This window comes from Charadrius vociferus, unplaced genomic scaffold (genome assembly GCF_000708025.1).
Source record: "Charadrius vociferus isolate BGI_N301 unplaced genomic scaffold, ASM70802v2 scaffold273, whole genome shotgun sequence".
Taxonomy (NCBI): Eukaryota; Metazoa; Chordata; class Aves; order Charadriiformes; family Charadriidae; genus Charadrius; species Charadrius vociferus.
This window is the reverse complement of record NW_009647750.1, coordinates 1,225,228-1,239,857: the sequence shown is the minus strand read 5'-3', so window position 1 is coordinate 1,239,857 and position 14,630 is coordinate 1,225,228. Positions and strand designations below refer to the sequence as shown.

Here is a 14,630-nt window from a genome sequence, read left to right as displayed (position 1 = left end):
TTCAAACTGGAACGTCCACAACATCCAACACGCTGCAGTACTGCTAATGCAAAGCAGGAAGTGCATTTTAACTGGGACAAAGCAAATACAGCTGATCCAGAACAGGGAAGTTTTCATACCATTAGACAATTTCCTTTTAAAAGAAGACACCTTAGACGTGCCCACAGGGGACCACTCTCCTGAACTGCCGAGGGCAGAGCTCTCCTCGTCTTCGTTTGCCAGTAAAGAGTTTCTGTACCAAATCAGCGGCTGCCATTCGTCTCCTCTGCAAGGCAGTGGTTCTGCTATATACCTCTGTAAGTAAGCGTACCTGGAGAAGACCAAAAGCAAGCATAAGAAAATTCAGTGCCTTTCCCCTTAATATCTAGGGAAGGTATTGCCAGAAAGGCATTTTCTCTTTACCCTCCAAAGGGGCAGAAAGAACTGTCAAAGAAAAAGAATGGGCGTCTCTTTTCTCAGAAATATCTGACACCTCTGAAATATCTAAATACATAAAATGCAAATGCCTTCAAAGCTGAAAGAGTGCTTGAATTTTAGCATTAGAAACAACACTAGATCCACAGGAATTACAGAATCATGTCAGTTTTTAGAAAAAACTTCCTGTGCAGGAGAAGTTTCTGCCATTTGCTGCTGCCAGGAGCAGTCTGAACAGAGCAGAGCTCTGCGAGGATGCACCCCTTCTCCTGGTGGCCATTCTCTGCAAAGGAGATCCCAGGCAAGAGATGGTCCCTGTGATTCTATAGTACAGCAGGTCAGGACATGGGGTATTTAGGCTATGAGTGCCTGTTTTGTCAAAATTTAAAAAATACCCAAACCTAAGAACCAATAAGACCACTTTTCTATACTTTCATCTGAAACTCAATCCAATTCTCTCACATTCCCAATAAAATTTAAAGTGTCTGCAAGAAGCAGTTAACAGCTCTGCAGTTATGACAACACACAGGAAGTGGCAAGCATTGGTTCAAATCCCCGTTTTCTGCCTGATTCAATCCCGAGACCTGACACGGGGCCTCCCTGAATCCCAGGTGAAGCTGTCACCTTTCCTGGAGCAAAGAGGTCTGCTTCAAACATTCTTTTTGAAAAAGAGGACATTTCTGACAAAGTCTTTCTGACCCATTCCTACTTATAACAATAAGAAAAGAAAACCAAAGTCTGACTCAGGATTAGAAACTGGCTATTCACTACATTTCAGCTACAGCTCATCAGTTTAAAATCAAGCCCAGTGTTGTTAAAACAGACCCCACCTTAGCAAATACCAGAAGTGACAGTTTTAACGCCAGCCTGTACAGTATATTATTCTTTCTTTGATTAGGAGTGTGGCCTGGAAAATATCAGACATTTCATTTGCTTTGCAAAACAAGAAAACCGGTGCTGGGAGGAGGTTAGTGTAAGCACCGACTCCGAAACAATTAAAGTCATGGACCCCGCGGGCCCCAGGGATCAAGAAACCCTGGTAATGGAATTTGTTGGTTTTGAACAAGCATGTATTGTAACTACTGGTTTAGGGTCTAATCCAACTGCTATCAATGTCAATGGAAAGACTCCTACTGCTTCAGGAATCAGGCCCTTTATGCTGCTTGTTATTCAATAATTCATTTCTTGTGTGCATTTTGTGGCACAGAGCAACTGACAAGTCAGATATTTTACTGCTATGACCTGGGCAATTACAGGGGAGGAGGTTAAAATCCATATACTTTGATGGTGTTGAAATATACTCGTTTCTAACAAATGCCCATATTCTGTATCTCATCTGTTACAGGTACATTCACATATGTTAGCATACAGACCTGGACATCAATCCTATGATTAATAATAAAAATGAAAATAACCAGATGTTTATTTCTAAAAGTTCATGTTGACCTAAAACATTCCATCTAGTAATTTATGATGGAGCTAAACCTAAATATTTCTAAGAGGAAATATAATCTCCAGCCCCTGCAAGGCATTTTAGGCCTCCCAGAATAGAAACTGTTACTCTAGAAACACAGTCTGAATGTAGTTGTAGATGAAATTGCAATTTCCCCCCTTGTGGATTTTATTGTTTCCCATTTGTTCCCAGCAGCAGTGGGAGGGTCCAAAGCGGTAAGAACTGAAGTCAAAGAGCATTCCTCGCTAGGCTCTGTATTTCACACAAAAAGCTTTCAATGAATAAACCTACCTGAATGTATCTAATACATTCAGGAATATACTTCTGGTATATAACCACTGGTCAAGAAGTTAAATATAACCCTAGGAAAAAAATCATCAGGACTTAGCTTTAAATCTGCCCACATTAATGATGACATATTTTCCTCTTGTTTAGTTAAAAAGTACTCCTTGGAGGCAAGTGAAATGACAAAGTTTTTCAAGGATGGATTAACAGAAATCTACTTATTGCACAAGTGTCACCACACAGATGATATCCAGACAACACAGACAGAGTTGTATAGAAACCGTAGAAAACCAATTCCAGTCATAGATCTCAAAGATTCTCTCTGAGAAAAATGCAAGAACAGAAAAGGAAATTAGTGCTACCCATAGATTATTCACTTTAGATTTACCAGGAATTGTAATCATAGAATGGTTTAGGTTGGAAGGGACCCTAAAGATCATCTAGATCCAACCCCCCTGCCATGGGCAGGGACACCTCCCACTAGACCAGGTTGCTCAAAGCCCCATCCAGCCTGGCCTTGAACACTTCTACCTCTCTGGGAAACCTGTTCCAGTGCCTCAATCAGTATATGTCAAATATTTTTCATCTGTATTTTGCGTTTGAATTCATTTTTTTAAATATATTGTCTGGGTAGCTGGGAATCGTTAATAAATTGTATTTGTCACATAAAGTAACAGAAAAATAGACATTTTACCACTCTTAACCCATGTTATATAAAAACTGGCTGATGATTCCCAATGGAAGTTAACCTCCAATTTAAGACAAAATGACACAGGAGAAAAAAAGTTACACAGAGCTCAGCAAGATGTAGCTGTTGGGTTGTTCTTCCATTTCTGCTGACTTTTTCTCCAAAGTGTAAGATTTCCTGTCAGGTACTGGAGTGATTTTCTCATAAGCTCTAAAAGGCAGATGTGTCTTAATGTTTCATCTTACATTCCCATGTCTTCATATATGCTCTCAGCAAAATGAGCTGTTACATATTTTGCAATAGTTTTTACAGTATCTGTAAATAGAAGACTGAAGCGCAGAGATCCAGATCCAAAATAAGCAGCAAATAGAAGGAAGGTCAAATAGAAGGAAGAACATTACTTCCTTCCCAAAAATCACTGGAGTCAAGGCAGGTGCAGGCGGCAATAAGAGGCACAATCATATGTATTTCTGTTCAGATGTGTAATGTCCCATGATGCCAAAATAAAGCTATCGCTCTTATATTATTAAATGTAAATATTTAAACCACTGTTAAACACAGGGGCCCAACTGGATCAGGACATATTCCCCTGTAAATAGTAAATTCTTGAATTTAAATTTCTCCATTATGAACAGTGTCATGTATGCTTCTATTCCAAATACCTTCGATGGAGCTGATATAATTCAGTCCCGAAGCTATGTAATTAGATCATTACCAAATAATGATCCAGGCATTACCTCTTCCTCAATCTTTTCTGCTTTACTTTTCTATTCAGAAAAGCATTCCTGGCACTCCACGAGCCAGTCAAGTCGCAAACCTCTTCCACCTAGTTAACATTGTCTTTCCCTTAGAAGAATTGCCACATGGGGCCACAGCTATATCTAAAAAAGATCTAGAATGCATACTGCACATACAATCTGAAAGAACTACTACAAAATTCAACAACTGTCTCTCAAACTAACAGTCTTAGGGGCAGATTGATTTCAAAATTTCTCTGAAAAGCCCTTGAGAAACTTCTGCAACAATGAAGGTCAAGTGTCCCATGTACAGGGATACACAAAACACAAACTGTGTATGACTGTACAAGAACTTAACTTACACTAGTCTTTTGTCAGGCTTTAGCAGCTTGTTGGAAAATTCACTGATGATTGCCAGAAAGGTCAAGTTAGGAGGCAAGCATTTTCCATCTACTCCAGTAGCTCCTTGAAAAGCAAATTCAATCCCTTCCCTAGTGGAAGAAAAAAAATAGAGAACAGAACAATAAAACAGACAACTAACAAAAACAGTGACTGTGGACAAAGTGATGTTACGTGGCACATACTTGTGTATCATAGCTACAGATTCTCTAGATTTCACCTGGTCCCAGCCAAACGTTAGTGAAAAGCGACGAGCAAGTTCTTTCATATTTGTGAAGGAAGCAGAGGAGAAGTCCGCACTGCTACTGCTGTCTTGGCTTTCTACGTGTCTCTGAAACAGCTGCAAAAGAAGTCTTAGATAAGCAACCATATGTAATCCTACAGGCAAACAAAACACCGGGAGGACACAGAGACATACACAGCAAGCAATGGTTGGTTTACACAGAGAGAAGCCTTACAAAAGAGCAGGTAAGTTATGTCCTTCAGAAGCACACATCCAGAACAAGGAAGAACTGATACAAAGGACACTTGTGCTTAACAGATAGGCACAAATTAAAACTAAACAAATAAAAAGTGATGTGCATACACAGAGAACTGATTCCTGCAGACAATACCGCCACTGACCCCATCTCATGTTGAGACTTCTGAAACAAGCTCAAGAGGCCTAATTTGCCTGAGGGGATTTCAGAATATCAGAATGCAGGCATAAGGCAGCAAGTTTGGCAGCAGCATAATCCCGTTTCTGAGAGTGAGACTGGGTCAAAAGCAAATCTCGAGCCAAATTAACTACGTTTGTTTTTTTTTTCCTGACAGAACATGGAGGTAGCTTGTTCCCTTCAACCTGTTAACTCTCAAGGTCAAGCAGTGGCCAAAAAGGGCCTGTTGTCTATGTGATACCTAAACACAAAGTCCTGACTATGTCAGCAGAATATATGTGGCCAAATACTGCTTAGCCTAATCTAGGCTCAGATTTCAGGGGCTAGTTCACAGATTTAAGCCCCTGGCAATGTATGTGAAATAAGCAAAGCTCATGTATCAGCACCCCCTGGGAGGAGCCTGCTCCGTGGCTTGCAGCACGACTCCAAGCTAGAAGCAGCTCTGGTCATGGGCAGAGCCGGCAAAAGCAGCTGCTAAAATAGCTAACTGGCCCCATCAGTCAGCAGCTGCAAGCCCCAGCAACTGAGACCCTTCAGAAGAGCTGCACTCCACTTTCTTCCAGAAAAAAATACTGAAAATACTGGGGATTAGAGCTGGCCAGCAACAGACACATTTGTGGTTCTTCAAATTCAACAGGAATTGAGGTAGTCCATAAACACAGAACAATATACTTAACCTTCGTTAAGGTTAAGAGACAGCTACCATGTCCCAAGAAACAGTCTGTAATCTCACATCAATCCTAATACACTATGCCTTTGAAGGTTAAAAATAAGACAAAAAAATCGTGCACAAAATTGCATTTTAAAACAGATGTAATGATTTGAAAGGAATTTTAATTACCAACAGCAAAACCAACATACACCTAGAAAGTGCAGTCAAGGAAACAATTTCTTCTGCTAGATGTTTGAATGAATTTGAATAATTATGGCAAGGTAGGTAAAAGATATCAATATGAATACAGCTGTCATAAAAGCCACTAGCCTCTTGCTTTAATCTTAACCTTACCTGCTGCAGACAGAGAATCAGTGTCTTGGCACTCTGAATTTTGTTATTGTGCCTGGTCCTGCTTAACGTTTCTTTAATTATGTCTCCAAAATCATTGTAGGTCTATTAACAGCAACAAAACACATGAGAATTATCATTCCCCTTCTTTAGCACTGAGAGTACACAAAACACATGATTCTGTTCATGTCACACAAGAAGTTCATAAAACACTCTCAATATCAGAACATTCAAGCTAAGAGATGAAAACTGGACTTTTTATATAATTTCATATGTAAAGCAATGGTATGCTTCTTTAATAGTAATGTGAGGATTAAAGCTCCACTGAAAATGTTAAGTATTTATTATAGCAAAAGAATGAAGCTTACTCCGGAGAGAAATAGAGAGTTTTCTGTATTCAACCAGTGCTTGCCTTGGGCCCAGGGAAGTAAAGAACAAGATCCATATTCAGGTATTTCCAAAGTCTTGTTAGTTCACTCAAGGCAAATGCCCACTCTGTGCTGTTTTCGGCCCTCTTGAAACCCACTTCAGAGTGGCTGAAGCTCTACCAGTCGTCTAAGCCAGGACCCACGTGAAATCTAGGCCATCTGCATATGGACTGTGTGAGCTGTATAAATTAACCACTCGAATGTGAGAATCTCTACAGTTAAAACACTCTCCCAACCATAAACTGCTTCTCTGCAATGGCCTCTCCGGAGAACTTGAGGAGCAGATGTTCAGACAGGCATACCCTCTACTCAATTTTCAGTTACTTTGTCTGCAGCAAGGTACCTTTGCAGAGCCAAGAGGACAGCTTTGTCTGATTTGTCCTTGATTTTATAACCCTTTTGTGATTATACAAGGATTCTTAGCCATAACACTATTAACTCCACATCTTTCACAAACACTGGAGTCACTTTCAAAACCTAAAATGCACAGATAGGCAAAGCAACCTTATCTAAAACATTACCTTGACATAATGCTTATAGATCTCAGCAGCCGCAGTCATCTCTACCACATTATACACTACTAACTTGCAATATGCTGCAAGAAGACTCCGCTTTTTGTGCAAGTCGTCAAGTTTGCAACTTTCGTTCTTTCTCTCCTCCTCTTCTGTCAGGTCTAGGGAAACAAAAGTATTGAAGCTTTGTTGTACTACTTTGTTCCAGATATCTCAATTTTAATGACCAACTTTCATCCAAATAACACAGACTCAGTTGTTCAGTCAACACGCTAAGCAACAGATGCTAGAGCTGATTTCTGTGTATATCAGAAAACACAGGGTTATTTCCATTTCAAAGCCTGCAACTGATGACAGTGAAAATGAGTTATTTGCAATCTTCTACTCTGATCTTCATAGGGCTTTTGCATTTCTACTAGTCAGAATCTCCTTGTACAATACTGCTCACAGCTACAGAACAGAACCAAACAGAGCGCAGAATAAAAAGCACAAACACACCAAATGGAAGACCAGACAAATTGTAAGCATGTGTTGTTTTTTTTCTTAGAATAACACAGATGCTAGAAAAACACCATCAAAACCCTAAAATGTTGCCATACACAGTCAACAAGAGAAAAGTTCAGGTGAAACTCTCCAAGTGGTTATCAACAAGAGCGAAAGAAAAAAGTAATTTCATATCATTAAGAACATAATAAATCTCTGGAATATGGGTTAACTTGTTAACTGGTTAACTTGTGGAAAACAAATACTCTTAAGAGTCTTCCAATGCAGCTACGAAGGTGCTTGGGGAGAACTTCTTGCAGCAGGAGAGCTCAGGAGAGCTGAGATACCCTCTTTCCTACTGCAAATCCAATCTACCAACTGCATCTACCAACTACCAAAAGGCTTCAGTCTTTGACCTATACATTTGATGTGGACTATTTACACTTCTAGCTTGACTGTGGGCCTGGAAACAAACATAAGGCAAGTGACTGATCAGAAGTATCTGCAAATTAGAGTTAAAACTAAACTGGAGCAGCTGCCAGCTGTGCGCAATGACAAGCACACCCACAGCATTACAGAATCACTCATCCAGGAAGGACTCTGCAATGGGATGACAGGGATCCTTTGTGGGGAGGACCGAGAAATAGAAAGCATCATATAAACTGGGTTTGAAACAGATCTCAGGCCACCCAACCTAAAACAGGATCAATTTTATCAGTTTCAAATACATAAATTATGCAACCTGAAACATAACCTGCTTCAAAAACTCCCACGACTAGATACTACAACCTACTTGAACAATCTTTTCTATTGTATCTCTACCTTTATCAATAAGGATTATCTCCCTGTCGCAAATTAGGCCGATCATTTCTTGCATATACACTGTGACATGGAGAAATGTGGTGCCCAAAACTGAACACAGAACTCCACCTAAACAGCTGAAGGACAAGAGTTTGACACAGTAATCTAGAGCAATGCTTGGTTTTTCAAAGCATGACACTTGAACTCAGCCTCAAAACCACAATGAGCTAACAATCTATTTTCAAAACACTCCCAAAAGAAAACAACCTTCAAAACAACTGCCTCAATATGGCATCTGAATGTGTTTGAAAAAGGCAACAGAGCCACCAGTACACCGATATTTCCCATTAAATCTGCCCCACACCCCCCAAATCAGAATCCACTAGTCCTTCACTCTGATGGCTTAGAAATGTCCGTGCATTGACAGAGTCACACTGTAACACTACAAGGCCTTCCTCCAAGACCATCACCTGTACCACTGCAAAATGCTTTTACATTCTCACCCATCCCTGCATTACATCAGCCCTTTTCATCCTACAAGTAAACTGGCAGCTATTTCCCATGACTGATCCACAGTGGATACAGATCAATGAATAACAGGTCAGCCACTTTGTTTGTAAAGGGGCCCAACAAAAAAAGAAACAAACAAACAAAAAAAAGACCAGTCCCTTTTCCTGATATGTTCAGTGCAGACAACAAATGACAGCAAAAGTGGTAGATTGTTTCCCTAGTGATGAGGATGTCTAACCTTTGCTTTCCTCTTCTTCCTCCACGAAAACATGTTCCTGGATGAACAAAAGGAGTTTTTCCTGAAGTGATGTGCTAGGAAGATAATCTAGAAGTCCGACTGCTTCTTCGTTATTATTTGAATCCTGATGACTCAAAATCAGCAACCAGTCACAGAGAATCATGAATGCCTGTATCAAGCAAAGCCAAAGAAGGATTTAGAGACCACATTACTTTTCATCCCAGCTTCACTTTGCATGTCCATCAAACACCACAAGTCACAATCTAGCTTCTATCCCACTTCTTGCTTGCAAGCTAAAGATTTCTGTTTGCCCCAGCATGTGGTAAAACGCCACAGCTAAGCGCTCCCAGAACTTGTATATACTGTATCCTAAGGTACAAGAATCATACATGCACACCACCTAAAGATTTTGAAACTTCCATGGGAAGGAAGAAGAGCTCTGTTATGCTAGAATATCTCTCCTTTAACACATGAATCATTGGACTATTTCTCCCTTTTTTTTTTAATTTTTTAAGTAATAGTCATAGCAAGGCATTAATAAAGCAATGATAGCAACCAGTACACTGACCAGTCTAATCTGAAAGTACAATGATTATCAACCGGCAAATTGAGTCATTCAGATTCAGGCCTTGATTCTGCACATGGACGCAAGCAGACACATACCTACACTTGATTAAAGCACTGACTTTTGTAGTATTTTAACTAACATAACTGTCATTTTCCTTTAAGATAAATAGTTGAAGATTACTGTTTTAAAGAGTTATTTCTCTGCTAAGAAACAGAAAATAGCAAAAATCAATAGAAGGAAATACTTAGTATGAAAAGAAAGGCAGGCATTTAAAAGGAGGACTGAGAATGAACACCAGTCAAGTGGCAGAGAAACACAAACCTTTTCTCTTACATCTTCTTCCTTATGGTGGAGGAAGCACATGCAAATCTGACTGAAATGTCTCAGCTCTCTTCCTAGTGCAAAAAGAGTCTCCTAAAAACATATTTAGGAAAAGTGACAGGACAAATATGTTAGGGACTATGATTGAATACAGAATTACAGAACAAACAACAGTTACATCTTTCTTCCACTGATATTATTCATTTAAGACAGCACAGTTGATGACATTATAAAAGAAGCTGACATCTCCCAGTAGCAACAGCTCACTAGCTATGAACAACTTTAAAATCACGTTTTGCTTTCAGGCACAGCACCTGGAATAGAAAGGTCAATCCATAAAATTATATACTTCCCCCCCTACTCTGGTGCAGAAATGTGACAAACACTAGTAGGACATGTGCATCTGTCACTCTTGCTGAGGCTAATGGTATTCAGCAAGTCACAAACTCTTTGTTTCTCCATCTGTAGGATGGGCAGCTCTAATAGCATGTATTCCTTTATTCACTTCAGCTTATCCTTATAAAGCAGTGAGAATGATTTCCACTTTAGAGATGCAAGTAGAGTCATAAAAAATCTAGTCCATCCTACCTAATTTTCAATGTGAACTGCGTTCCGGAATTGCTCTTCTCTCTCCCTCCATGGGCTACAGAGGGAACACAGTTTCACAACACTGCTAACTTCGGCACTCAGAAACTTCTATTTGTTTCTGAGTGTTTCTTACCACCTCTATTTGTTAAGATTAATCCAGCAACAGACTATTTGATTTGCCCACAGCCACATAAAAGACTTTCTGATCCTTCATCAGGTCCCAGCTGTTGCACTGCACTGAGCTTTGAGCAGCCAATAGAAGAGGAACGCCCTTAGAGGAAGGCTGGATACCATGCTATGCAACTGTATCTTTATAAGAAAGGGGATCCATCCCAGAGCACGCTGAGAAGCAGAGGGAGAGGCAAAACATTGCCTTAACACTGTTGGAGGAGGTAGGGGAGAGAAACAGCCCTAGAGCTGCTGTCCAGGAAATGTTCTTTTCTGCTCTTGGAGCCTCTGTCTCTGCCAACATCCAGATTTGGCCCTGCGGAGTGGGCCATAACATTGTCCTTCCAATTGAAATCTGCTCCCATATGAAAGGCCAAATTAAAAAAAAGTGCTGCCCCATTATCAGTCAAGCTAACCACGTCTGGACTGAAAGGCAGAACATACTAGAGCAGTGAGAGATGCGGACATCTACATAGGAATGGAACAGGACGGGAATAGATGGTGAATCAGTCACCAAATGGGTAACCTCCCTCCTAGCATTTCTCACACAAAACAAATGTCCACGTCAGCGTCCTGTTCTGTACACACAGGAGAACCAGGGGAAGGGGACAGAATGACAGAAGCAGCAGCACTCAGCTGAAATCAGAAATCACCATAAAGAGGGGCTGCACAGGAACATGTTTACATGTGAACCAAAGCATAAAAGAGTTTTCCTCTCTAGTGTCTTGACTGTCTTCTGAAATACCTGGCAGAGCTTGGCACTATATAAAAACAATTAAGAAAGTAAGTAGTCAGCTGATGAGAAAATTACCGGTTTCCTCAAAACTTCTGACAGAAATATGTACGTAAAACAAGAATATAAAAACAAAACAAAGCAACAGGACTCCCTGGACTTTTCATTTAATATTCTTTTTTGCTTAAAAGAAGAAAATAACAAACTGTTTGGCAGTGGAACAAGTTCCTTAACTCCATCAAGCCCTAGGAATTCATTGCACATGTTTTGCGGTAAAAATAGAGGTGAACCACTGTTCACTTATTCTCTTGCAAACTGAAAAAGCATAAACACTTAAAAAAAAAAAAAAAAGAGGGCAAGACAGAGAGAAAATGCCTCAACTCAATTTGGTTTCCCCAAGAAAACACACAAATTATCTTCTTAAGAAAGCTTGTTTTTTTCTGGCGATCAGAGAACAGAAAAGAAATTTGTGCTTCTAGAAGCACAACTCTGGATTTCAAAATTACATGGAGTGGCCCACCTTAGGAGGATTTTCTGAAACTGCAGCTAGTTTCCACAGGAGAGAAAAATACGTGCACTGGAGAGCTGGCAGGATCACCTGCAAACAAAAACATATGTCCTTTATTTACATGAAAGGCTCAACAGCTTAGGACTAAACAAAGCATCGAAGCCTGACATTCTGCATCCTGTTTGCAAGACCATTTCTGCACTGTGAAGTATTTAGACCCTCAAAATAAACATAATAGGTTTACATACAAGCAAATGTTGCCTCCTGATAAACTTCATTACCAAGGTGCTGCTTCTGCAGAACTCTGACATCTTGGTGAGTTCAATGGAAAGAAACCATGTACTAAAAAGTGTTCCCAGAGGCTAACGTTAGCTTAGCTGCCTAGAATTTCTCTGCAGTCTTTGGTGAAAGGCAGACTCCTCCAGAGGGCAATTCAGAGCAGAAGCCAAATCTTGGTGCTCTGATGCTCCATATAAAGGAGTCCACCTCTAACCACTGGCTGCAGGCTCTCTCTATCCAGCTAAATTTCATCCCTTTCCAAATAACCCCAGGTTCTCTCCTGAAAACAGAGGCTGATTAACATCCATGACTGAGAGTACTTCACCTCATAACCCTAGGATATACCTCCATCTTGGCACAGCCAATGTTTGAGTTGAGGCAACCAGACAACCAAAAGGCTGCAGCTGAGACAACTGGCAATTACAAGCTACTTTCACCAAGAGTCAATCCGCAAGCAACAGATCCAAAGGACTCCAATTTCTGGTTACATGCAATCTATAAGGGGCTCCTCACAGACCCCACAATTTCATATGTACTGCGAGCAAAACTGTGCAATCAATGGGAAGTACTGAGCATGACAATGGATCAATCCAGATGTCAATGATTACTCTATCATAGCTTTGGAGAACCTCCAGAATAAATGAATCCATGGCATGAATTTACCAATTCCAATAATGTTATACCAAAGACAGCCTCGGTTTCCCAGAATGAGAAACAGTATCTTCCTGTCTCATATGACATTAATATATAAGATTATTTAATATTTCCTAATTTTCCTGCTTTCAACAAGAAAAACCTCTTTCAATGTTAAATATTAACAACTCACCAGAACAGGCAAACTCCCGTGTTCCATTTCAAACACCAGCAACCTTAAAGTCTTATCATACAGATTCCACTTGGTGAGATCATGGGCACTGCAAGTGAAAAAGAAACAATAATGATACTCTAAGCAAGAAATGAAATCTCACCTGACCAAACAGGTTAAATGTATCCTGTTTTTGCCTTCATCGGGTGTACAGCAAGAACTTCACACAACTAATTATTAATTATAAGGGGGGAAAATGAAATTAAGTTTTTAATGACATAACACTGCAACCTTTAGTCCATAGCTTTATAGTCTGCATTCCTACCACAAAATTGCAGGGCCACAAGGAGAGCAAAAAGAAGCTTGAGCTCTGTACCTTTTCCTATACTCTATCCACCCTCTCAAAAAGGTGCCCAAAAAGATCTAAAGAACAATTTCCCCACTCTGCTTTAAAAGAGCGTTTCTAATGCTCCTGAGTGTTCACAGCTTAACATTAGACTTCTCTTTGCAAAAACAGAGCAGCCCTAGCATGCAGCATAGGTACAAGATACATTGAGAGGGCAGCCCAATTCCCCCACCCTCTACTATTTTGCATGACAATTTACTTGGTCAACAATCTCTAGAGAACCAAGCTTTTGAGAAATCCATCTTTTACCAAAAGAAAATCAAATACACAAACAAAGAAAGCAGATTACATCTGCTGGGAAAAAAAGACTGCATTCACTATACCATCTTCAAACTGATCACCAGTGTTAAAGGTAAGGCAGTGCAAAAGCATCCAGCTAGGAGGGAGGCAGCACAGAGAGGATCTCTGTGTCCGCTCTGACATCCCAACTCTATAGCACACACCTTTCAGCCACATTAGGTCTGATGCTCCAACCTCAGTAACAAGTCCAAAAAGAATTCCATATCCAAGAGTACAGTTCTGTTAAGAACTAACTAAACTTTGCAGCACCTCTCATAGGGATCATTTTCATTCTCTTGTGAAAAATCTTATTAAGTCCAACAAACAAGAGCAATCCTCGCTTTGCATCTGTTAACTTGACACTCGAGTATATGAGAAAGTCAATTGTGTAAATAAACATCTCACTTATGAAAAGCTGCTACTCTTCTCAAAGCAGAGTGCATCCGGGAAATTTCTCCTGCATCCGTACAAAATCCTTCTTCCTAAATTATGCAAGTTTGGGAAAGAGAAAGGAATTAGCCAGTGTGGGGCAAGGTAACTGCTATGTTCTCTTCCCAACCAACCCACAGGCTTGAATTAGTCTTCTCCAGCCTTCCCCAGTCCTTTAACCTTCAACCATGCTACCCATGTCTTTCTCTACAGTAAAAAGAAAACAATACATTGACTGCACAGAAATTTTATGTAAAGCAATGTCCCTGCCATTAATAAACCCATGGCAGCCACCCTAGGATACAGTATTGCTAACACAGAGTAAAAACTAGCAATTCGGCTAACACAGAAGTGCTAACCCTCGGACTCACAGGCCATTCATGGTCCCTCACACAGTTGTCAGGGATCTCTGGAAAGCTAACTGTTCACATGGTGCTGACTCTCCTTGCTTCCAGCTGCCAGATCACATTCAAAGATAGCTAAAAATATATTAAATACTTTCCCATAGATGCAATTGCTGTAGTTTCCACAAGCATACTACGTGATTATGGGAGACGGTATACACAACCAGGAATTAGAAGGGAGGGGTTCTAGGAGAAAATCTCTTTATTTAGATATGGATCACACTATGAAGGAGTTGAAGAATCCCTGGTCTAGCACTTATCTTGTTTCTCATAAGTACACATTCTCCCACATTGACATAGATATCTATTTAAGACCAACAAAATAAATCCAATCTGTGGTTAGGGGATTTTTTGGCTTGACACATTTTACAATATCCCAGTGTCCAATAAAAACCTGCCAGTGTTAACTCTCATACCACGGCATGACACCTGTTCATGACGGCACAGTTGATCAGATCAGCTGCAGGCTTCTGTTGTTCAGTTCAGCCAGCAAGCTATTCATATCACCACCAGCTGTTTCTGCTTTTTAGAACTA

The 14,630-nt window shown here is 40.2% G+C and overlaps 1 protein-coding gene across 1 annotated transcript in view; it reads right to left on the bottom strand.

Annotated features, from left to right (window-relative positions):
• LOC104283886 (cohesin subunit SA-2-like) overlaps positions 1-14,630 on the bottom strand; it is a 60,847-nt gene that overhangs the window by 2,712 nt on the left and 43,505 nt on the right. Inside the window, exons 20-29 of the mRNA XM_009882121.1 lie at positions 13,668-13,744; positions 12,599-12,686; positions 11,506-11,583; positions 9,497-9,586; positions 8,608-8,776; positions 6,585-6,736; positions 5,639-5,740; positions 4,162-4,316; positions 3,940-4,068; positions 120-310 (exon numbers count right to left, since the gene is read on the bottom strand). Coding sequence (XP_009880423.1) covers positions 120-310; positions 3,940-4,068; positions 4,162-4,316; positions 5,639-5,740; positions 6,585-6,736; positions 8,608-8,776; positions 9,497-9,586; positions 11,506-11,583; positions 12,599-12,686; positions 13,668-13,744 — 1,231 coding nt within the window. The remainder of the gene's footprint in view (positions 1-119; positions 311-3,939; positions 4,069-4,161; positions 4,317-5,638; positions 5,741-6,584; positions 6,737-8,607; positions 8,777-9,496; positions 9,587-11,505; positions 11,584-12,598; positions 12,687-13,667; positions 13,745-14,630) is intronic.